Raw genomic sequence first — 24,935 nt, 5'->3', positions numbered from 1 at the left:
GTGATGGCCATTAAGGAGGGCAAGTGATCTGATGAGCACTGGGTATTAAGCAACTAATGAATTGTTGAACACTACACCAAAAACTAATGATGGACTATATGTTGGCTAATTGAACTTAAATTAAAAAAAATATATAAGAATAAACACCCCTAACAATTTATATTTGTGCCTTTACTTTTCATTTCATATAACACTTTAATCTTTTTCTTTCTGACTCAGTAAATCTGATATCCAAAATAAATCTTAATTAGTTTTCCCAGAGTAATCCTCTCAACTGCTGGGCTCCTGTCAATCCTTCTGCATTGCTTGATGAATAACAAAATTAGAATAGATGATAAATATAATAATGTCTACGTCCTTATTCTAGAGATGACAAAACAGAAGCTGGAGAAAACTTGACTTTTCCTAAGACATGTAAATAAGGATCAGTCTACAAATCTGTGACTAGAGCCCTGATTGGAATCCCAGCCATGTGTCCATTTCTCCACATCAGACTCTGACTGATGTTCTAATAAATAAAATCTTAAAAAAAAAAATATGGGGCACCTGGGTGGCTCAGTGGGTTAAAGCCTCTGCCTTCAGCTCAGGTCATGATCTCAGGGTCCTGGGATCGAGCCCCACAGGGGCTCTGTGCTCAGCAGGGAGCCTGCTCTCTCCCCCTCTCTCTCTGTCTGCCTCTCTGCCTACTTGTGATCTCTGTCTGTCAAATATATAAATAAAATCTTAAAAAAAAAGAAGTTATTTTAAACCAATGTTACATTTAATGTGATGCTTCTGGTATCCCAAATGCTATTACTAAATTGTTGGTAAAAATATCCTGTATCACTGAATCCAAGAAACAGAAGAGCTGTAATCTTCTTACCTGTTTTTCACCCATTTTGTTGTAATTTTTGTTTAGACACATGTGTTTCCTGTTTTGTAATCTTAATTAAAGCTGGTCCCTTTCAATTTTTTTCACAATAGAGTCTGTTCCAACTCTGCTATGCTCATTTCATTTAAATCTTCTCTATTCTACCTTGCCTATTTATTCAGTAAATTATAGAAACAAGACAATGCACATCCCCAGTTTTCACATTTCTTCTATTCTCCCACCACAGGCACTCCTTGTTCATCTGAGCGAGCCCCTCTAACACAAAACTGTGTGAATAAATGCACTTTCCCTTCCTTGCATGTTTAGATATGTTACTCTTGCAGTGACTAAATATTTCTCAAGAACTGTCTATATCTAAGTGTAAATTTCCACCTCCCATGTTGTTTTATAGATACCCTACCCTGAAGTTAATATCAATCTGCCTCTAGAATCTTAAAACAAACCTGCTGATGGCACATGTAGGGCCTCTCCTGGCGGGGACTGATAGGTATATGCTTATATCTGTAGTACAACCTTTGGGATATGAGCTCAAGGGATATGACTTGCCCATTCTCTTGAGGTCATGAAATCCACAATTAAAATTAATCACCTTTCTCTGGTGTAATTCTTACAAACCTGGAGAAGCACTGGGAACATTTCAGATAAAAATTTATATTTTATTTAGTTTATTTTTTTTATTTTTTAAAGATTTTTTTTTTTTAATGTGTGTGTGTGAGAGAGAGAGAGAAAGCGGAGAGGGAGAGGGAGAGGGAGAGAAAGAAGCAGACTTCCCAGTGAGCTGAAAGCCTGACATGGGGCTCAATCCCAGGACCCTGAGATCATGACCTGAGCTGAAGGCAGATGCTTAACTGACCAAGCCTGCCAGGCACCCCCAAAATTTATGTTTTAAAATCACTTCCTCAACTTCTGATTACTCCCATACCATCTTACAATTATCAACATTATGGAATTATAAAAATCATCTTAACCAAATACTGAGTGACAACTATATGCTGGGCATGAGCCTCTTTCTACCATCCACTCTAATCTGTTGGGTAAGTGTGAAGATCTGTATTTTAGGTCTTTACGGTTCGTTGAGAATTAAAGCAGAAATATTTACAAAGTTAAGTATCAAGTTGAGAAAATGACCTAGCCTCTTTGAAATCTTGTAATATTCTATTACTTTTTCCCAACTCTGCTTCCTGCAGCTGGTCTGACCTCCTTGCTTTCGTCCCTTGCCTTTGTTGTTGTTGTTGTTTTAATATTACCCACTCCTTCTCTATGTTCTTTTCTACTTACATTTCCTGCACGCTGAAATGCTTTCCCTCAAGTTTTTATTGAAATGTACCTTTTCAGTGAATTCTTCCAGGAACTTAAGTATATTCCTACAGGACCTACTCCATTACCTAATTGAGCGTTTAAATTACTTCACATGGTTCAAATATATTTTAACCCTTATTTATTTCTTTTATTGTATATTGTTTGGTTCCTCTTACTAAGATAAAACTTCCAGGAAAGCAGAGAACATACATTGCTTTGCTCACTAATATATTCCAAGCTCCTAGGTGAATGACCAACATAAAGTCAGTGTACCATGAATCTTTAATGAATAATAAATATGACTTTCCAAAGGAACTGTAAATAGAGCCAAACTACCAGAACTATGAGGAATTTCACTACAGAGAGGAGATAGTTGATTAAGTATGTTTCAGAAGTAATTATTGAAACTGTGCAGTTAAAATAAAACAAAACATAAACCTAAACAAACATCCACTCCACTGAACTTCCTATCTCTAGTCAGGTTTATTACAACAAAAATCTTGAAATTTTCAAGATCATGTACCGCATGGTAAAATTTTATATAGATATGCCACATCTTTTTTTCCCCAAATTTTCATTTAAAATCTAGTTAGTTAACACATAGTGTGCATATAGTGTAATACTGGTTTCAGGAACAGAATTTAGCATTCATCACTTTCATGTAATGCCCAGCGCTCATCATAACAGGTGCTTTCTGTAGTACCCAACACCCTTTTGGCCCATTCCCCACCTACCTCCCTCCATCAACCCCCAGTTTGTTCTCTATCATTAAGAGTGTCTTATGGTGTGCTTCCCTCTTTTTTTTCCTTCCCATATGTTCAGCTGTTTTGTTTCTTAAACTTCACATATGAGTAAAAGCATATGGTATTTGTCTTTCTCTGATTAACTTATTTTCCTTAACATAATACACTCTAGCTCCATCCATGTCAATGCAAATGACAAGATTTCATTTTTTTGATGGCTGAGTAATATTACATTGTATATATATATATATATATATATATATATATATATATGCTACCTCTTCTTTATCCATTCATCATTTAATGGACATTTGGACTCTTTTCATAGTTGGTTATTTTTGATAATGCTTCTATAAGCATTGGGGTTCATGTACCACTTTGGATCTATATTTTTGTGTCCTTTAGATAAATATGCAGTAGTGCAGTTGTTGGATTATAGAGTAGTTCTACTTTAAACTTTTTGAGGAACCTCCATAGTGTTTTCCAGAGTGGCCTCACCAGTTTGCATTCCCACCAACAGCATAGGAGGGTTCCTCTTTCTCTCATCCTTACCAACATCTGTTGTTTCCTATATTGTTAATTCTAGCCTTTCTGAGAGGTGTGAGGTACTATCTCATCAGGTTTTGATCTGTATTTCCCTGATAATGAGTGATGTGGAGCATCTTTTCATGTGTCTGTTAACCATCTGTATATCTTCTTTGAAAAAAAAATGTCTACTCATGTCTTCTGGCCATTTCTAAACTAGATTGTTTTATAGATATTGAGTTTGATAAGTTCTTTGTTGATTTTTGATACTAATCCTTTGTCAGACATGTCATTTGCAACTATCTTCTCCCATTCCATAGGCTGCCTACTAGTTTTCTTGATTGTGTTCTTGGCTGTGCAGATCTATCTCGATGAAGTCTTCATAGTTCATTTTAGCTTTTGTTTCCCTTGCCTCCAGCTATGGGTCTACTAAGAAGTTGCTGTGACTGTGGTCACAGAGTTTGCTGCCTGTGTTCTCCTCTAGGATTTTGATGGATTCTTGGCACTCATTTAGATCTTTCATCCATTTTGAATTTATTTTTGTGTATGGTATGAGAAAGTGGTCCAGCTTCATTCTTCTGCATATGGCTGTCCATTTTCCCCAACACCACTTATTATTGACGAGACTGTCCTTTTCTCCATTGGATATTCTTTCCAGCGTTGTTGAAGATTAGTTGACCGTAGAGTTATGTATATAACATATCTTCTTCATCTCTTCAATCAATGGACATTTAGACTCTCTCCATAATTTAGCTATTGTTGATAAATGCCCCTATACCTATCAGGGTGCATGCATGCCTTCAAATTAATATTTTTGTATCCTTTGGATAAATACCTAGTAGTGTCATCACTGGATCATAAAGTAATTCTATTTTTAACTTTTTGAGGAACCTACATACTGTTTTCCAGAGTGGCTGCACCAGTTTGTATTCCCATCAAGTGTAAGAGGGTTCCCTTTTCTCCGCATCCTTACCAGCACCTGACATGGTTGAAGCTAGAGGGTATTAGGCTAATCAAAATAAGTCAGCCAGAGAAAGAGAAATACCACATGATTTCATTCATATGTGGAATTTAAGAAACAAAACAGAGGAACACAGTTGGGGGTAAAAGAAGCAAACCAGGAAACAGACTCTTAACTATAGAGAACAAATGGAGAGTTACTGGGAGGGGTGGTAAATAAGTGGGGGTGTTCATGAATGCACTTGCGATGAGCTCTGGGTAGTCTATTGGAATGTAGAATCACTAAATTATATACCTGAAACTTAAATTACACTGTATGGAAGTGTATATAAAATAAAAACTTGAAAAAACATACACTCAGTTTTATTATGCATCTCAATAATTCTGCAGTTGAGGTGATGTTCTCTGCTGTCTAAACCTGCTTGCAAAATTATAACTTGGATATTTCAGGGTGACATTATTTATGGCAGAATGAAAAAGAAGGAAACCTACTTGGGTATATCTGTGGGTGTGCTTTAAAGCCCTATTTATGCCACTATGTTGGTATTTCTTAGAATGATAAAATATTTGTTGCCATTTGTTGAGTACTTCTGTAGTACATTTTCATTAAAAAAAAAAAACACTGAGTAATTTCAGGTCTGCAGAAATAATCTGAGGCAATAAAACTTTAAAAAGACTTATCTGTGAAATTTTAAAACTTTAAGTCTTTGGGACACCTGGGTGGCTAGGTCCATTAAGCATCTGTCTTTGGCTCAGGTCATGATCCCAGGATCTTGGGATAGAGTCCCACATTGGCCTCCCTCCTCAGTGGGGAGCCTGCTTCTCCCTCTGCCTGCTGCTCCCCTGCTTGTGAGTGCTCTTTCTTTCTCTGACAAATAAATAAATAAAAAGTTAAAAAATTAAGTCTTTTGAAAATAATCAAGGAAACAAAAATGTGAAAATATGTACCCTTGTCAAAATAGCACCTCACAAAAATATATTCTTAAAAATTCCACACACATTTAGCTGTTATAAATAAGTTCCCTTTCTTATGAAAACAGTGTATTATGTAACATTATGTTCCATATCTTATGTAACAGTTCTGTGTGTGTGTGTGTGTGTGTGTGTGTGTGTGTGTGTTCAGGCACATGTGCATCTACATGTATGTGTTTCAGGAAATTTTGTGCAAAAATTAGACCATTTGTGCAATGTTGCATGTCCCTCATTTGGTTTACTGCTTTATTTGGTGTCTTTTGACTTGTTCCTGATCCAGCTCTTTAAAACTGATACACCAAGAAATCTTAATAGTTCTAGGTCACTCTTGTAGTTTCTGTTAGACAAGAATTCTTCATATGTGGTTCTGATGACTCCCATTGCATCAAATTTCAAAGCACCTGTTAATTGATTGTCTGACTCCTAGTGATTCTCAGTGTGATCTCTGAATTCAGGTAGTGTTAGCTACATTACTTCATTTTAGCATTCCCACCAACATTTGGCTTAATGATTTTAATACTTATTGAAGCCATTGCCTTGAACCATAATTTTTATTCAGAGCTCAGAGATAGTGATTGTCTAATTCCATCTTATTTTCTACTTTTCATTCTTTCTGAATTTCCCCTCATAGACCATTAGGTGACCCCAAAATACAATTCATAAATGAAAGACAGAATAAATATTTATCTCTCTATTTGCCAGTTTTAAGAGTAATGCCTTGAACCCCCTAACAACCCTTAATAGTGGTCAATGACTTTCTTTTTAAAGTATCTAGATTTTAATTTTTAGGCTTAAGCACATTTTATGGCTTTAAATTAATTGCAGTCAATATTTATTTGCATGTCAACTATAAGCTAGTTGGAGCCATTTTAAATTGTCTCCTATGTCTCTTTGAAATTATCCAACTAGCTGTTAATACTATTCTTGCTTTCTGGAAAATCAAGTTGCACAACGTTCATTAAATCTCTGCCTCAGATTTCAGATCAACTATTTGTCTAAACAAACAAATAAACAAACAAACAAACAAAAAACACCACCACCACCAACAACAACAACAACAAAAAAAAACAGTTCTGTTTACAGAGCAAATATTTCCTTTCAGAGAAATTTGAGGAATAAAGACACTCATTGCTACTGAGTTGTCATTATTTATTGGTGGTATTATTTAGAAGGGCAAAAATAAATAAATAAATAAAGATTAAAATTTATAAAGTAGTTTCTATCTAGATTTCTAATTCAAATTAAGATGAAAAAAAATTTTTTACTTACCTTTTCATACTTTAGAGCTGTAATTTTCCCTCATGCTGATAACTTTTGTTTCAATGGTGTTTTAATAGTTACTTATGTATACTAAAATAAGCATAGTATATAGTGGGAAGGTATACTCAAAGTGCTGTCCTTTAGAAAAAATGTTTACACCATTTTATCATGTTTCCAATATTATAAACAGATTCGCTATTATCTGTTTTCAAGTTTTAAATATTTATTTTTAACTTTTGATCTAAATATATGTCTTTTAAGACATGTCTAATATCTAATTTCCTCTAAGTCAAAGCTACAAAGTAGGGGTGCCTGGGTGGCTCAGTGGGTTAAAGCTTCTGCCTTCAGCTGGGGTCATGAGCCCAGAGTCCTAGGATGGAGCCCCCCCACACCCCTGCGTCCAGCTCTCTGCTCAGTGGGGAGCCTGCTTCCCTTCTTCTCTCTGCCTGCCTCTCTGCCTACTTGTGATCTCTGTCAAATAAATAAATAAAATCTTAAAAAAATTAAAAAGCTACAAAGTATATTCCTCAAAGTTTTCTTTCAACTCTTCCTATCTTTATTAATTTTGTTTCCTTTCCCTCTTCTAGAAAAAATATTCTACGTCTTGTCTTTATTCCTTTAAGAAAATGAACTGAAGAACATGGAAAATGTCCTTCACAGCAATAAATAGAAAGGTTTCTCTTTCCTCATGACCAGATACTTTTTACTGTGACACATAGGTTACTCAGCCACCTTTATGCCGGATTGCATACAGTATGTTGTTATTATAAATAATGCTAGTGAGTACATTATTTACAGTTTATCTGCCACTCTGTCTTTGGGAATGATTCCTAGAACCATCAATGTTAGAAGAGGATGAGTGTGTATGTAAGGTTGCTTGTAGCTCCTATCACGTGAAACGTGATTTTCCTGACCCCAATGTATAAAATGTCTATTTCCCTGCAGATTCACTTACCTGATATATCATTAAACTTTAGGATTTCTGTCTTTCTAATAGGTGAGAAATGATACCTCACTGCTGATTTCCTTTTTATTTCTATTAGTTTGAGGCTAAAAAAAAAAAAAAAAAAAAAAAACCTCAAATATTTAAAGGGTATTTTTTATTCCTTTTATATAGACTACTTAATTATATTTCATGTCAACTTTCCTTTAAGACTGTCATTTTCTTCTCTACTATATGTGATATAAGTAGTGACTTTTTCTCATTTTGTCATTTTAATTTCCTTTATGTTGTTTTGCCAAGAAGTTTTGTATATTCATGTAATCCAAGTTTCAAACTTGCTTTTAGAACTCTCTTTTGGTGTGTGAAAGTAGGAAGAGATCTAGTTTTATCTTTTTCTTCATATGGTTCTCTATTTGTCCCAATATGACACTGCTTTTAATAATAATGAGTTTAAGTTTAGCCTACCTATTACCATTTAATTTTTAAGGTATTTGTTACCAGATATTTGTTCTTGTTTAGTCATTCATATAAACATTAGAACAGAAACTTCGAAATATGATTCTTCAGTATGCCCCAATAGAACATATATTGCCTTCATCCCAGGCCTAATACATATGAACTAGACTAGATAATGCTTGTAGAGATTTCCAGACCTGATAATACTGAGAATGCAGCCTTCTGAGTAATCCTATCCAAGCATAATGAAAGAATATTGAAATGACTCTAGAGATTGTCCCAGACAATCTAGGAGAAAATGAACGTCTGTGACCTCTCAGACTAATAGCCTTGATAATACCGTGAAAGGACACTAGATTTATAGTCCACAGAGTAGAGACCCTTTAATCATAGATCAATCATTTCAGTCATTTCTAGACTAGTTTTTTGAAACTCTGTGTCATTATCTACACAACAGATATAATTGTCCTTGCCCTGTGTACTTCTCAACACAAGCTGTTTGAAGTGTAAGACCATCCATTCATAGAATTCATAAAACCCAAGAATGAAGGTGTCAGAAAAGAATCAGCACCCTCTCCTTTTATCACACAGCATATCCATCTGCATCTCCCCCAAAAGACAGTGCTTTAGTGACTACACTCACGTAACTTTAAAGACAAGTAACTATGATCTCTCTGATATAAGGAATTTAAGAGGAAGGCAGGGGTCGTGGAGGGTAGAGAGGGAAAAAATGAAATGAGATGGGACTGGGACGGGAGACAAATCATAAGAAACTCTTAATCTCAGGAAACAAATTGAGGGTTGCTTGGCAGGGGGATGGATAGGGTGACTGGGTTATGGACGTTGGGGAGGGTATATGCTATGGTGAGTGCCGTGAATTGTGTAAGACTGATGATTCATAGATCTGTAGGCTGGAAGCAAATAATACATTATATGTTAATTTAAAAAAAAGCAAGTAACTAGTCTTCATATGAAGTAACACATCAGAAAGGCATTTTCTATGGCAAGTTAACATGATCCTTCAGTACCTTTATTCCCCACACAGAATCCATCTCTTGGGCTTTGTAATATTTTATGTGCTTGCTTTTAGGCAATTTGAAGAAATAGAAACTTTATGAATCAAAATCCAGAATTACCTTGCATCTTCAGGAGATTTGAGCTTACCAATTCACAATACAGTAACATTAAAGTCATTTAAAAAACCTCATGCCAATGTATGCTAAAGGTTTTACAAGCCTCTGTTACCATTGTTCATTGGGATTAAAAACATCTGTTGAGATTAGTTCAGTGGAATGGGACTTTTCAGTCTATTAATTTCCGTAGGGCATCCTTTACATCTTTACTCCTCAGGCTGTAGATCAGAGGATTCAGCATAGTGTTGACCACTGTGTAAAATACAGAGGCCACTTTGACAGTGTTCCTGGAGTTCTTGGAGTTGGGCACACAGTAGAGGGAAAGGATGGTCCTGTGGAAGATGGTGATGGCGGTCAGGTGGGAGGCACAGGTGGAGACGCCCTCTGACAGAGCAGATATTAAGTACAGTCACAAAAATAAAAATGTACGAAGTTTAGATGATCAGTAGTCTACTCACCTCATTGAAAGTGGCAAAGCCAAAAAGCATCAGATGGGGAATGAGTATGTCGGAGCTCGAGGCAGCAAGGAGAGCAGTATATTCACAGAAAAAAATGGTTGATTATGTTATATCCAGAAAAGTTTAGCTGGAGAGCATAGCAGAGGAGTACCAGGGGACCAAACATACCCCAGAGATATGAGCCAGACACCAGTAGGGCACAGAGCCACTGGGACATGACCACTGTATACAGCAGAGGGTTACAGATGGCCACAAAGCCGTCATAGGCCATCACTGCCAGCAGGAAGGATTCGGTCACCACAGCGGTGCAGGACAGGAAGTATTGCAACATGCAGCTAAAGTAGTAAATGCTTTTATCCGCCATGACCAGGTTCTCAAGCAGCTTGGGAGTCACGATAGAACAGTAACAAAAATCGACCAAAGAAAGGTAGCTGAGGAAAAAATACATGGACGTGTGAAATTTGGGGTTAATCTTGATCATCCCAAGATTTCCTACCACAGTGATAATGTACATGATCAGAAACAGGAGGAAAAGAGGTATATGAAGTTCTGGGTAATCAGGGAAACCCAGGAGGGCAAAGGTTGTCTCCACACTCAGATTTCTTACCGTCATCACCACAGTGCCCTCAAAAGGCGGTGAGGGGGGCAGGGTACAGGAAGAGGTTGTTTCTGTCAAAGAGAAACTTTGGGGAGTTAGTGACAAAAATACATGATACTTTATGGTATACACACACACACACACACACACACACACACAAATAGGGGGGGAGAGAGAGAGAGAAAAAGAGAAAGAGAATGAAGCTAGAGTTATCAGTCTTAGTTTCTTCCATACAGAACATGCCTCATGCAGATCTCCTATGGATATAACTGGGTCTCTGAGCTGAATCTCTGAAATGTCTCTGAATTTCTACTGGGTTTTGTGTTTCCTTAGGAAATAATTACTAGGGGTGCCTGGGTGGCTCAGCCAGTTAAGTGTCTGCTTTCAGCTCAGGCACGGTCTCAGGGTCCTGAGATCATGTCCCACATTAGTTTCCCCGCTCAGCTGGGATCCCGCTTCTCCATCCCCCTCTGTCCCTTTCTGTGCTCCTTCTCTCTCTCTTCCTCTCACTGTCTCTCAAACAAGTAAATAAATAAAATCTTAAAAAAAGAAAAAAATTACCATATTGCAGTACATACATTCACACATTAGCTAGTGAAGTAACATGTATGTAACTGATAGTAAATGTTTGCATATAAATGCATAAACTAGTGAAAGAGTTTTTAAAAACATGCAATGGTTGCCCCAGAATTTACATTGCTGCGATAACTTGCTTGTATACACAAATCAATAAACTCATTAAGAAGATATGTTTCTACGAGACTATGGACTCTGAAAAACAATCTGAGGGGTTTGAAGTGGCGGGGGCGGGTGGGAGGTTGGGGTACCAGGTGGTGGGTATTATAGAGGGCACGGATTGCATGGAGCACTGGGTGTGGTAAAAAAATAATGAATACTGTTTTTCTGAAAATAAATAAATTGGAAAAAAAAAGAAGACATGTTTCTATTCTAAGGTCAAAGCAAAATATTAGAGAAATCTAGGAAAACAGCATTACAATCCCTTTTTAACACCTTTTGTTTAGTAAAGGCTACTTCTCTTGCTGAATGGATTAGCTCCTGAGGGGTTCAGAAGGACAATGCTTCCTTTTGATTTCTGAATAGAGGTTTATTAAGTTTACACCCAAAGGCTTAGTTTTAGAGCCCAGACGTTATGCATATAAGCCTGTGGTTCCCAAGATTTATTAGGTAGGAATCTCTTAAAACCAACTGAAATTTTAAATGCCAGTTTCAGGTGCATTTAAAGAGGACGTGAATAAATACTTAAAGCTGAATATTTCCATGAGGATTAACCTTTCTTTAAAATTGTTGGGTTCACAATTGGATAGCATTTACTGTGACTTAACATGAAAAGTAAAATAAAAGAAGACCATAGTTACCATATCAGGAAAATAATAATCCCACAGTTTCATAGAAAACCTGAATAAACTTACCTACTACAGAGAAACAGGCCACCACCCTCCTGTTTCTCTGTAAGCTGAGTATGACTGGGCCACCAAGGCTGTTGTATCAAACACTTTAGCCCTAGGGACTCAAACTCTGGAGAATCACAAGCAACTCATTCCTCACAAGCATCAAAACAAGTAATTAAGGCAAATGCCAGGTGTCATGTACAATTTTTAATGATTAAAACTTCCTCAAAATTACATGGAAAAATTGCAGCTTCAAATTGACTACCAGACTTTGGTGGCAGGTAATTAAAATGCCCTCTGGATGAATAAAACTAAGGTGAGGTATTATTTTCCTAATCCTGCCTCATCTACACCAAAGTTCAGTGGGATCCTTGATTTTGCAAGGCACATACACTAATTTTAGGCAAGTTACAAAAATCCATCTACAAAGCTACCCAAAAGTCTGTCCATTTTGAGTACATCCCAGATCAAGAGAAAATTCTATTAAGTTCAGTCCTCCATGCCAGCTGCTGTGCTATTTGGGTCATATGACCCAGCATATGTAATCGTCATTGACATATATTTGCAAATAACAAGTTCTTAGAATTTTGGATGAGACTTTATAGTGAATTACAAATCAGACTTTTGGGATTTTAAAGCAAAGCATTGAGTCCCTTTGCAAATAAGTATTCACCTTCTTAAAAAGAGCTTCTGGTCTGTTCATGAACCCTGATAGAGACTGAATAATCTGACAATAGGCTACCAAGTTACCATGCAGTCCACACCTGTAATCACAAACTGGATGTTGTCTGACTCACCAACACATAACATAACAGCACTTCTGTTCCTGAAGACACAAGTGAATGCAAGAGCAAGTGATTGAGATACCTACAGTCCATACTCCTGTTGTATTGCTTTCTCCTTCAAAGCTTTGAGCTTGTAGCCTCATGATGTATTCCCTATGACAACCCAAATATGGAAGAAAATGCTGGGCCTTATTTTCAGATGATTCTACACAGCACGCTGGCAACACACACACACACACACACACACACACACATACATATACACACACACACCATTATAGCTCTATAGTCCTGCCCTGGGGTGTTCCTGAAAAACAGCATTGAAGGAAAATTCATCTAATATTTAGAAATTCAAAAAGTACGCCTGGAACACTGGAATAGTTTTTTTTTAAATACTTGATTATGGGATAGCTTTGTTGTCAATACTTTATAGGGATAGAAGAATCACCTCCAAAATGTGTTATGTGCATTAAATCTGAAACCAGGAAACATTGCTATTTCTCCAATAATTTGTGGGACCCAGAACTGGAGGGTCCAGGGTGGAAATGAAGGTGGCTCTTCTACATATTATCCTTAATGATCCACCTGCTAAACCTCTATTTCCAGTAAGAAACCATGAGCCTCGGTAGTTTAGAGGAGTAATGTTTCTACTAGGGAACACAGTGATGGATCCATGAAGCTGGAAGTGTGACTTCTTTAACCCCCTCCAAAAATAATAATATAATAATAATAATCAAATAAAAAATGCAGTGGGAATGATGGCAAGTAGGTTCTGGAGTAGAGGCATGGAGATGCCTTATAGCTTCTGCTTCTAGTCTTTACACCCTGTACTGAGATCACCATATAAGGAAGCCAGTGTAACCTACCAGCAGATGAGAGGCTGTGAGAGAAACTGAGGCACTCCAACCAGGTCAGCACCAAGTCACCCAACAAAAGAGTGACTTCATTTACAGTTTTAAGCCTCAGCAGAGCTCCCAAGTGATTGCAGCCACATGACGAGCCAAAGTGAGACTGGCAGAAGAATCCTGCAGTCAGGGGCACTTTGATTTCAGCTCAGGTTATGATCCCAGGGTCATAGGATCAAGCCTCACATCAGGCTCCATGCTAGGGCATGGAGACTGCTTAAGATTCTCTCTTTCTTTCTTTTTTTTTTTTTTTTCAATTTATTTATTTTCAGAAAAACATTATTCATTATTTTTTCACCACACCCAGTGCTCCATGCAAGCCGTGCCCTCTATAATACCCACCACCTGTTACCCCAACCTCCCACCCGCCCGCCCCTTCAAACCCTTCTAGAGAGAGAGAATGGCATGTGGTTTATAACACAAGAGAGAACAGTAGAATCCCTCACGTTTTGTCCACTAAACAGACCCCTAAACAATTTCTACCTTTTCTATCCTTTTTCTCATCTCACAGCTTGTTCTCAACATCAGCCAAGGTTTTTCTTTTAAAATTTTTGTTAGACCAAATCACTCTTGTAAACCCCTGTGGTGTTTCCCCATTTCACTCAAAATAAAAGCCAAAGCTCTTAAAATGTACTACAAAGCTCTGCTTGATCATGTTTCCTGTCTTTCTGACTTCCTATCCTGCTGTTCTTCACCTGGCTCACTCTTGCCGGAAATTTGTCTGCAAAGATTTGAATGATTCAGAGGAATTTTAAAAGGAGAGTATATTAGGCTCTCAAGAATGATGAAAACTTTATTTCTTTAAGTGTTGCATATATTCACAGAAGTGTGCTTGTTATAAAGTTTGTGCAGTTACTAAAATTTCATAATTAAAATCTTTCATTTAACATGATCAAAATGATTTTAATAATTATTCAAATTGTTGTCAATGGAAGAAAAGAGAAACAATTTCATTCTATAGGCACTCTATGGACTCCACACATAGACGTGAGTCCGCACCAACTGAACTTCATTTAAAATCTGTTGGTTTAAGTCTTGCTACCCAGAGTCTGGTCCAATGCCTAGGATCACCAACATCACTTGGCTGTCTATTAGAAATGGAGAATCTTGGGCTCCTCACATGCCCGCTGCATCCAAATCAGCACTTGATAGCACCTCAGATAATTTGTGTGAATAATAAAGTTTGAAAATCACTGGTTTTGATACTTTTGGTTTAATGGGAATTCTAGTGATTTGGCTAGATATTCCACTAAACTAAAAATAAATAAGTGAATAAACTCACATATACTTTCTGCCTTTCTCTTCATGGTTGCTGATCACCTGTTTTCCTCTTTTATTCACAAACAACTTAAGTCCAAAGATAATTCACCCTTTCTCCATTCACAAGCCAATGTACCACAGCATATGTAATAAATCAATTAGTTCTGAAGGGTAATGATTGATAATTGTTACTTTGTCATAAAGGTCTTGGAAGAGGAAGTATATATATTTTGTATTCTTTATAAACACAATACCGCACAGACATGGAGAAAGAGAATCACAGTCCTCCCTGGTAGAATTAAAACAGAAAGTTGTTTCATTTCCCAGAGTGAACAAAACTTGAGTTGAATTATCAGGAAAGTGTGCAATATAGTATATTAGTAATTGTTCAGAATAATATGGTAAAGTTATATGGAATCTCTGATTTTATAACTGAGGAAAATTAAAAGTAGGATACTTATTTATTTTTTACAATTATTTACTTTCGCATGTAAGAAAGGTTTGTGTTACTTTTATAGCATAAGATGAAGTTAAAAAGTCATATTTAAGATAAACACACTTGTTCTTGGAGATGTGATTATCATTCAATTACAGTAACAATGTTGCATATCTATACTGTGCATATCCTAGGAACCTTGTGTGATACAAATAATGATTAGCAAGAAAGAAACAGAGAACATTTTGATTTTTTTTCAAAATTCTGTCAGTGGGTTAAGACCAACAAATGAATAATTAATTTTTTAAAAATTTTATTTGTTTGAGAGAGTGAGGGAGAGAAAAAGATAGCAGGAATCAAGCCAGGAGGAGCAGAGGGAGAGGGAGAGGAAAAGGGAGAAGCAGATTCCCTGCTGAGCAGGGAGCCTGACAGGGGGCTGGATCCCAGGTCCCTGAGATCATGACCTGAGCTGAAGGCCAGGGCTTAACCCACTGAGTCACCCATTATTCAGGTGGCCCTGAATAATCAATTTTAGAGAACATGTTAGTCAAAATAGTCATAACCATTCCATATTTGTCTGGTAGATGAAGCTATGCCAGCAGGTAAAATGTGTAATTAACTAACGATTAACCTTTAAAAGCAAAAGTGGAATTATACAAACTATGCTTGAAATGTATTACAATATTCACTCTATTAGTAAATAGCGTTTACAAAATCAGTTTTGACATACCAGGTTGTGAGACATGTGAGATAAATAACTGATTTTTTTTTTTAAGATTTTGTTAACTTATTTGACAGAGAGAGATAACAAGTAGGAAGAGCAGAAGGCAGAGAGAGAGAGGGGGAAGCAGGCTCCCTGCTAAGCAGAGAGCTTGATGTAGGGCTCAATCCCAGGACCCTGAGATCATGACCTGAGCCGAAGGCAGAGGCTTTAACCCACTGAGCCACCCAGGTGCCCCTTTTTGTTTTTGATCCCTGTGGTAATCCTTTTGTAAATTTGTGTGAAATAATTTTTATTTGGTATTCAAAGTCATGTTGCACATCATTTCCTATACTATAATAAAAGTACAAGAGAAGGAGCAAAGAAGTTGGCCAGATCTTAGAAAAAGCGCCTCCAGAGTCATTGCTAATCTTCCATATTTTCATTTTTAGTTACTTATCAGTTTTCAGAATTTCTCCATAACCCTAAAATTCTCTTACATAAAACTGAAGAACGTTTTTATTTTTATTTATTTTTAATTTTTCATTTTTTAAAAGGACTTATTTATTTATTTATTTGACAGACAGACATCACAAGTGGGCAGAGAGGCAGGCAGAGAGAGAGAGGGAGAAGCAGACTCCCCACCAAGCAGAGAGACCAGTGTGGGGCTTGATCCCATGATCCTGAGATCATGACTTGAGCTGAAGGCAGAGGCTTAACCCACTGAGCCACCAAGGTGCCCCGAACTGAAAAATGTTTTTAAAATGATGTACCATGGGACGCCTGGGTGGCTCAGTTGGTTGGACGACTGCCTTCGGCTCAGGTCATGATCCCGGAGTCCTGGGATCGAGTCCCGCATCAGGCTCCCAGCTCCACGGGGAGTCTGCTTCTCCTCACTCATGCTCTCTCTCACTGTCTCTCTATGTCAAATAAATAAATAAAATCTTTAAAAAAAATAAAAAAAAATAAAATGATGTAACATGCCAATATGCAATTTAAGAGACTTGGATGTTATGGCCTGATATTTACTGTTAAATAAGATTTTAGAAAAATTGTAGTAAGTTACCACAAATGTGGTGGCTTAAAACAGTAGAAATGCATTTCTTCATAGTTCTTGAGACCAGAAACGTGAAATCAAGGTGCTATCAGTGTCCTGTTCCCTCTGATGTTGCTAGGGGAAAATCCTTCTTTACATCCTCCTAGAGCCATCTGGTTGGTAGTCACAAAACACCAATCTTCACATAGCCTTCCCTGTGTGCCCTTTTTTCTGTCTCTTATATGGACATACTTGTTGGATTTAGGGCCTGACCTAATCCAGCATGATCTCATCTCAAACCTTATCTTAATTACATCCACAAATATCCTATCTTCAAATAAGGTCACATTCTGAGCTTCTTAGATGGACATGGATATTTGGGGGTGGGGGGCTCTATTCAATCTGCAATACTATGTTACTTCACATATGATTCATAGCTCTTTTACCAAACTTTGGAGTGAATAGAAATAAAATAACCAAATAACTGGTTTATTACAAACAAAGATTTTAAAATTCAGTCAATTGACTAAATAATTTGAGTCCATCATTTCTACTAGAAACATCAGACAATTCTCAATACAATAAACCAAATCTCTTTTGGAAATAAGAAACTCTGACAAAATTGTATTGAGTGATTCATTAACTTCCTTACACTCTCCTTCACATCTTTGTTTCAGAGGCTATAGATCAGTGGGTTCAGCATGGGAATCACCACTGTATAAAACAAAGAACCTACTTTTACTATGAGCCACGAGTTTTGGGAGTTGGGTACACAATAAAGGAACAGGATAGTCCCATGGAAGTTGGTGATGGCAGTCAGGTGGGAGGCACAGGTGGAGAAGGCTTTTTGGCGCCCGCCAGCAGAAGACATTTTTATGACCGTGACAAAAATGAAACTATAAGTCGTGAGGATGATGACCAGGCTGCTCACCTCATTGACTATGGTAATGCGAAGCAAAGCATTTGGTTGGTGTAAGGGTCAGAGCAGGAGACAGAGACAATGACAGAATACTCACAAAGTTATTTATGATGTTAGACCCACAGAAGGATAATGTCAGGAGAAAGTAGGTGAGGGTCAGGGAAGAGTCTAAACCTCATATGTATGGCCCTGCCACTAAGGATGTGCACAGCTTTAGGGACATAACAACCATGTAGAGAAGAGGGTCACAAACGGCCACGAATCAGTCATAGGCCATTACGGCTAACATGAACATTTCTGCCACTGCACATACGCAAGCCAAGAAGAACTGCATGATACAACCTATGAAGGAGATGGTTCTGTCTTCCACCACCAAGATCTCCAACAGTTTGGGTGTGGCTGTGGTGGAATAACAGAAATCCACTAAGGACAAGTGGTTGAGGAAAAAGTACATGGGCATGTGGAGTTGGGGACTGACCCTAATCGTCATGATCATGCCAGGTTCCCCACCACAGTCACGGTGTAGATGGTCAGGAAAACCAGGAACAAGGGAATCTGGAGGTGTGGGTATTCTAAGAAGCCCAACAGGGTGAAAGTGGCTCCAGTACTCCAATTTCCTTCTGCTAACAACATGACTGTGCTTGGAGAAAAGCCTGAAATAAAATAAAAATAGTAACAGTGATAATAATGATAGCACGCTACTATGACATTTACCATGTGGCAAGCATTGTGCTAAAACCAAAATATATTGATTCAGATCCTCAAATAACAGGATATTATTAAATCCTGTTATAAAATTAGTGGCCTCATATTTTACTTAAGGATGGGGAGGCGTGTGTAAGGTCAGAAACTTGACGGAGGTTACATAGCTTATTAGTGATGAGCTGGGTACCGAAGTTGATCCTGAGTGACATAGCACAAATTAAGTTCAGGAACAGATGGAGAATTACTGTACATTGTTGTAGAAAACACGTATCTTTCACAGCTCCATCATTCTGAAGATCTGTGCTTTTTCAGAGCACTGACATAACCATGAAGATAAATTTAGCAACCAAGTTTATAAAGGAAGGATCAGAAGTAAAACATTAGAGGCAATAGTATCTCTTGAGCTAGGATATTCAAACTGAAACTTATAGGAAAGACAGCCTTTAGAAGCCACCATAAGATGTTGACAGAAGGTAGCCCTAGCTGCATATCCTTAAGCTTTCTACTGATTCCGTCCAATTGCTACAAGTATCCCCTCAGTGTTCCAAAACAATGTAACAACCTGGTAAAATAAATTTATTTGCCTTTGTGTCATGCTGTTCCCTCACTCCTGTGTTTCCTTTCTTACTTAATTATTTTCTCACTTAGTATCATGGATGCTTTCAGCAGACTCCTCTAGATTCCAGAATTATACCTTTTAATGTTGTATTAGTTTTTAACCTGGTAACTTTACTAAACATACACAATATTCAATAATCATAGAGTACCTGAATTGAAGATTAACTTAAAATGTGTTTTGCTCAAGCTAGAGAATATGACAAAAAACACCTATGGTTACATAATCACTGTATAAATTTCTAGTAGGGACATTGGTTTCAATGAAAGCTACATATGTGATTATCTTGTTGTGAGTCATATAATCTTTGTTTATTTGTACCTGTTATTTTGAGAAACCAAAGTATATTGTATTCATAAGCAGTTTATAACCACAGAAGTCTCTTTAATCAGGGAGGCTGGGTGGCTCAGTCGGTTAAACCTCTGCCTTCAGCTCAGGTCCTAATCTCAGGGTCCAGGGTCCTACTACATTGGGCTCCCTGCTCTGAAGGGGGGATCCTGCTTCTCCCTCTGCCTCTCTCTCTCTGTATGCTTCTCATGAATAAATAAATAAAACCTTAAAAAAAGCATCTTTAATCATTCAACTATAAAAATAGATACATGTTTGAAATGTTTAGATTCTTTTTAAAAGCCTATTAGCATGAATCTCATAAACGAAGACACTACTTTAATTTTATCTGACCAGATCAAGGTAGAAAGAAACTATTATTTCATCCATAGCTAACTGCTATTTGATAATACTACTAAAAATATATTTTCTACGTGCAGAAAAAGAATCTGTGGGAAAGCGACAAAGAGCTAATGAAAGAAGCATGGGCTTGAAACCTAGATTTAAATTCAGTTTCAGGTTTTGTCACTTATTATGTGATCTTTGATGACTGACTCAAATTTTCTGAGCTTCAATTTTGTCAATAATAATGATGGAATTATACATATTGCACTGGTGTCCAAGCATTAAATTAGGAAATGATATTCATGTACTTGGCACAGAGTCTAAAAATTGTGGAATCCAGATGTGGCCTTACACACTCTCACCTTAAAAAAAAAAAAATTCTTAGGGCAATGACTAATTAATATTATTTTCAACCCTTATATTATTAAGAGTATAAAAAAAAATGAATCAAGGGCCAAAGTGGGCAGCAATAGACCTGTGGGTGCCATTTGGGGCACGTGGGGAAGCGCAGTTTTCTTTCCTGAATCTTCTTCTGACACTCTTCATCTTATTTTGCGAATTACTGTCCTTCAGTAAATTCTGTTTCCCCCTTCTCTTTCTCATTATTGTCTGACTCTTTCTTGTCTTCCTTATCTAATCTCAGGTTGGCACATACAGAGACCTAGCAAACTGCAATCATTACTCTGGCGGACGATAGCAGCCAAGGCACAGCCAACGTCCCTTAGCGCTGCTAGCTTGCACTGGGAGAACATCAGATTCTTCTTCCTGTGATTACTGCGGCTATTGGGACAGTCATTAGCTCTGAAAACTTGGAGTTCTTTCCATTAGCTAATTTATCAAATCTCAGTGTCTCTGCTCAGCTTTACCTAAAGCCTGACTCTAGCCATTTCCTAGCATCCAACCTTCTTTAAAGCCGGGATTCCTGACTGATAATCAACAGCACATGCTCGTTTATTGTGGCTTATTTGGTTTTTCTTTTCTTTGACCTGAAATAACCTCTTTTTTTTTTTTTTCTGGTGTGCTGATGCCACACTTGCAGTATATGAAGCATTAAATGAAAACTATTATCACAAAGAAACTGTCCCTTTTCATTCCAGCAATATTTTCCACATTCTTGGTATACCTACAGACATTACTCTCAGGAAATCAAAGTTTCATGATCTGTTGTGTTTACTATTACTTTATACATACTATTCTTATCCTTCTATAAGATCTTGAGATGTTGAGGACAATCTCAGATTTTATAAGATTCCTCTTAAATTTTCAGTGTGACTACACTATACTAGACACATGGTTGATATCCTCAAGTTTAAAATCAGGATGATACGCTACCTAGGGAAGGGGAAAGAAATCAAAGCTCAACAATGTGAGCTTGCCAAAAGATGGTCTCCAGAGATATCATGCATTTAGACTAACAAAGAGTGTTCCCTATCTCAAAGACTGTAGGACTTCAATGTCCCCCATATAAATGAAAGATGACACGAAAGAGATCAGCCAGTTTGAGACCAACTCCCCTGAAGATCCTGTTCCTCTTATTAACGTATCCAAGGAAGTTCCCCTTTAGAATTCAAACATTATTAAAAATCTTAAGATGTTTGTAAATATTGCAGCAGTAGACTATAATTTTTAATTAATGTGACAGGAATATATTTCTTTCTTAGTATCTAGAAAAACTCAGACACGCGTGAGAGGGAGGGTGAGAATCTGAGTCCTAGGTGAGTGAGAATCTGAGGGAGAATCTGAGTCCTAGGAACAAAGTGTCCGGTTTATCTATGACTCCATAACCTCAGGGACTTAGGCCCTAGAGAATTTGTAGTGAACCATTTTTTTTTTTTTTTGACATCAAAACACTCAGAAATTAGATTGAATTCTAGCTTGAGTGGTATTTTACAGGAATGTAATTTCTTCCAAGTCACTGGAGACAATGTTTCATCAAGCCTATCTCATGAATTTCCTCTAAAATGTAATTATAGAAAATATACAATTTGACTTAGAAAATATGGTGACTACAGTAAACACAGGAAGGATAAATTATCTCATATACAATCATTCAGAGATAACTGCTGTTAGCATTTGCCGTGTGATTTTTCTCTTTTTCTCTGCAAAATGTGTTGTCTTGAGATGTATAAACAACATAATTTGGATTCTAGCCTTTTCATTTAAAACAAAATGATTTTTTTTTTGTCTGTGGAAACACTGATTTACTTCATTGAAACTAATTTGTGTTTCAAATATGGTCAATCTATTCTTCCAAGGTTATATTAACATAATTGAATATTATAATCTTTTTGTGTCCAAACATTCTGAAAACTGACAAATGTATTTTGGAAGTGTGTTTCTTTCTAAAACCAGTGGATGTCAAGCAATCCATTGGTTCTACTTTGCCCAAATACCACCCAGTTAGATTCATTCAACACTTCCCCTGGGCCCCTGACAATCTGAAGAACTCTTGCCAGACACTGCCAGGAACCCCTAACATGAGGAGCCTATTTTATCACAAAGAGTAGAATTATTTATTGTAGATGATGTGGCCTTTCTCCAGAATCACAGGGGTCTGCATTGTTTTTCTTCCACTTGTACTGGCATCTGTTCCATACTCTCCCTGCTCCTCACCATTGGCATCTCTGCACTTAGGGAATGTGAATTGTTCCTGATTTCCTTTGAAAATTAGAAAGGAGGACACCTGGGTGGCTCAGTCAGTGAAGCATCCAACTCTTAGTTTTGGTTCAGGTCATGATCTCAGGTTCATGAGATGAAGACCCACCCTGGGCTCTCTGCTCAGTGGGGAGTCTGCTTGAGATTTTTCTCTCTCTCTCTCTCCCTCTCCCCCTTCGTCCCTCCCTCTACCTTTTGTCTTTTCCTCAAAAATAAATAAATCTTATTAGAAAGGAAAATAATACATTTGCCAAATCAATGATTGCCTACTATGTGCTTTAAGCCATACTCATCTGCCAAGGGCAACTATGTGGTTGAGTTTTCCATGGTCTCTGGTTATTTCAATCCAAGATCTACTTGTTTTCCCTCTGCTTGAAGAAATCTTCTTATGACTTCTTTTCCTGGCAGTCACCGGCTTTTTCCTTCACAATCACATTTTTGCTGGTTTGGGGCACAGGCTGAGCACATTTGGCCCTTGCAGAGGGACAATACGGAGAAAACAATCTAGCAGTACTTTGTGGACACAAGAGAAATTTATTTGATCAATTTATTTAAGAATTTAGTGATAAATTGAAAACTAAAGAAACCCTAAACTCATGACTCATTTTCCCTACAGGGCATTTGTTGTGTTCTAGATTGCTGTGGGAGGCTGGGTATCTGAACCAGAGAGAAAGACTGAAATGCCCTATAGAAATTTCATGGTGCTGGGGTGCCTGGGTGGCTCAGTGGGTTAAAGCCTCTGCCTTCGGCTCAGGTCATGATCCCAGGGTCCTGGGATGGAACCCCACATTGGGCTCTCTGCTCAGTGGGGAGCCTGCTTCCTCCTCTCTCTCTCTCTCTGCCTGCCTTTCTGCCTACTTGTGATCTCTATTTGTCAAATTAAAAAAATAAATAAATAAAAGGAAAAAAAGAAATTTCATGGTGCTTAAAGAAAAATAATTAAAAATCTTACCAGAGAATTGAGACTTCTCACAAAGTCTTGACCATCTCTCATCTCCCCTCACAATGTTTGTCTGGCTATTAGGGTGCATTGGGAAGGAAAGGAAATAACTAAAGTCCAAAATTGGGGAGGTGGGGGGAGCACAAGCATTGCACCCTTTGAGATCTGAGGGAGGTACATAGTGGTTAGGTCTCAATCAAAAGCCAACCACTCTTGAGTAACAGGAATGAATCACAGGATGGCTAATTTTAATGGTTTCTTTGCTAATTTCTGAAATACTTCTCTTTCCCCTTTTATATCAGTAAGCTTTCTAGGACCATTATGACAAATCATTCTTCTAATCTTCCTCTGTTTAAAGCCAAAAATAACTGTTTTCTTAGGCTGACCTGACAATTTACTCATATATGCCATGCCTGTCTTTTCTCAGAATTAATAACAATATGAAAACCATTCTATTATAAACAAATTGTACCCTTACCTTGATTCTCAAAAGGACAATTACATCAGAACACTTATACCTCATCAGTACATTTTTCAAAGTCTTGGTATAAGAAGGTCATCAAAGGGACAATGAGAAGATTATTAAAGGCACATGCATTAACTAGTATATCTATATTGTACCGTACTTCATTTATATATATATATATATAAATATAAATTCCTCTATGTTAAAGATGTTAAAGTGACAACGACTTCCCATATCTTTCCTGCCATCTCCTGTTTACTTTTTAGTGGCCGATAGAAAAAAACTGTTTATGAAAGCAAAGCTACTCCTTCTAGAAAAATCACTTTTTATTTTATTTTATTATTTATTTTAAAGATTGTATTTGTTTATTTGATAGGGAGCCCAGCAGGGGGAGCAACATGCAGAGGGAGAGGGAAAAAATGTCTCTGTGCTAAGCAAGGAGCCCGCCGTGGGACTCAATCCCAGTACTCTGGAATCATGACCCAAGCCAAAGGTAGAAGCTTAACTGACTAAGCCACCCAGGTGCCCCTAAAAATCAGCTTTTAAAGGAACAAAGTAAAAAAAGTTCATAAAAGAGCAAAAATAGCCTCTACACACTGCTTTTCTTACTCTTCCATTCCCTGTATTATTTCACATGCAATAAAGAACTTCAGTTAAAGTACGTTGGATTTCATTTCTCATGGATGAACACCTAAAGAGGGAATTGTCCAGGTGTGTGGGAAGTGTCCACATAACTTCAGAAGACTCTGTTAAACTGTTTTCAAACTCATTTTACCTTTTATCCCCATCTGAAATGTGTGAGCATTCTCTTTGCTCCACATTCTCACTGATACGTGGCATTTCAGTCATTTATTTTGGCCATTCATATTGGTGTTCAGTGGTAGCTCACTGTGATTTTAATCAGAATTTCACTGATGATTAATAATGTTTATTGTATTTTCATATGTTTATAGATGATTTGTATGTCTGTTTTTGTCAAGTGTTTGCTTAAAATTTCACCTTTAGCTAGATTGTCTATCTGTTTGTTTGTTTTTTTTTAAGGATTTTATTTATTTATTTGACAGAGAGAGAGATCACAAGTAGGCAGAGAGGTGGCAGGGGGGAAGCAGGCTCCCTGCTGAGCAGAGAGCCCCATGCAGGGCTCGATCCCAAAGATCATGACTGAGCTAAAGGCAGCTGCTTAATCCACTGAGTCACCCAGGTATTCCTTGTC

General features: G+C 37.4%; 1 protein-coding gene and 1 pseudogene across 1 annotated transcript; both read right to left on the bottom strand.

Annotated features, from left to right (window-relative positions):
• Positions 1-9,331: 9,331 nt before the first annotated feature.
• Positions 9,332-12,555, bottom strand: LOC122913643 (olfactory receptor 5D14-like). The gene is given in 4 exon segments (XM_044260295.1): positions 9,332-9,560; positions 9,562-9,713; positions 9,715-10,289; positions 12,495-12,555. Coding segments are annotated over 4 exon segments (1,017 nt in total).
• A 4,867-nt stretch (positions 12,556-17,422) lies between these two features.
• LOC122913642 lies at positions 17,423-18,158 on the bottom strand (annotated as a pseudogene).
• Between the last annotated feature and the right edge of the window lie 6,777 nt (positions 18,159-24,935).

The sequence above is a fragment of the Neovison vison genome, chromosome 7 (genome assembly GCF_020171115.1).
Source record: "Neovison vison isolate M4711 chromosome 7, ASM_NN_V1, whole genome shotgun sequence".
NCBI classification, from domain to species: domain Eukaryota; kingdom Metazoa; phylum Chordata; class Mammalia; order Carnivora; family Mustelidae; genus Neogale; species Neogale vison.
The sequence above is the reverse complement of the archived record's forward strand: the minus strand, read 5'-3'. Positions and strand labels throughout refer to the sequence as shown.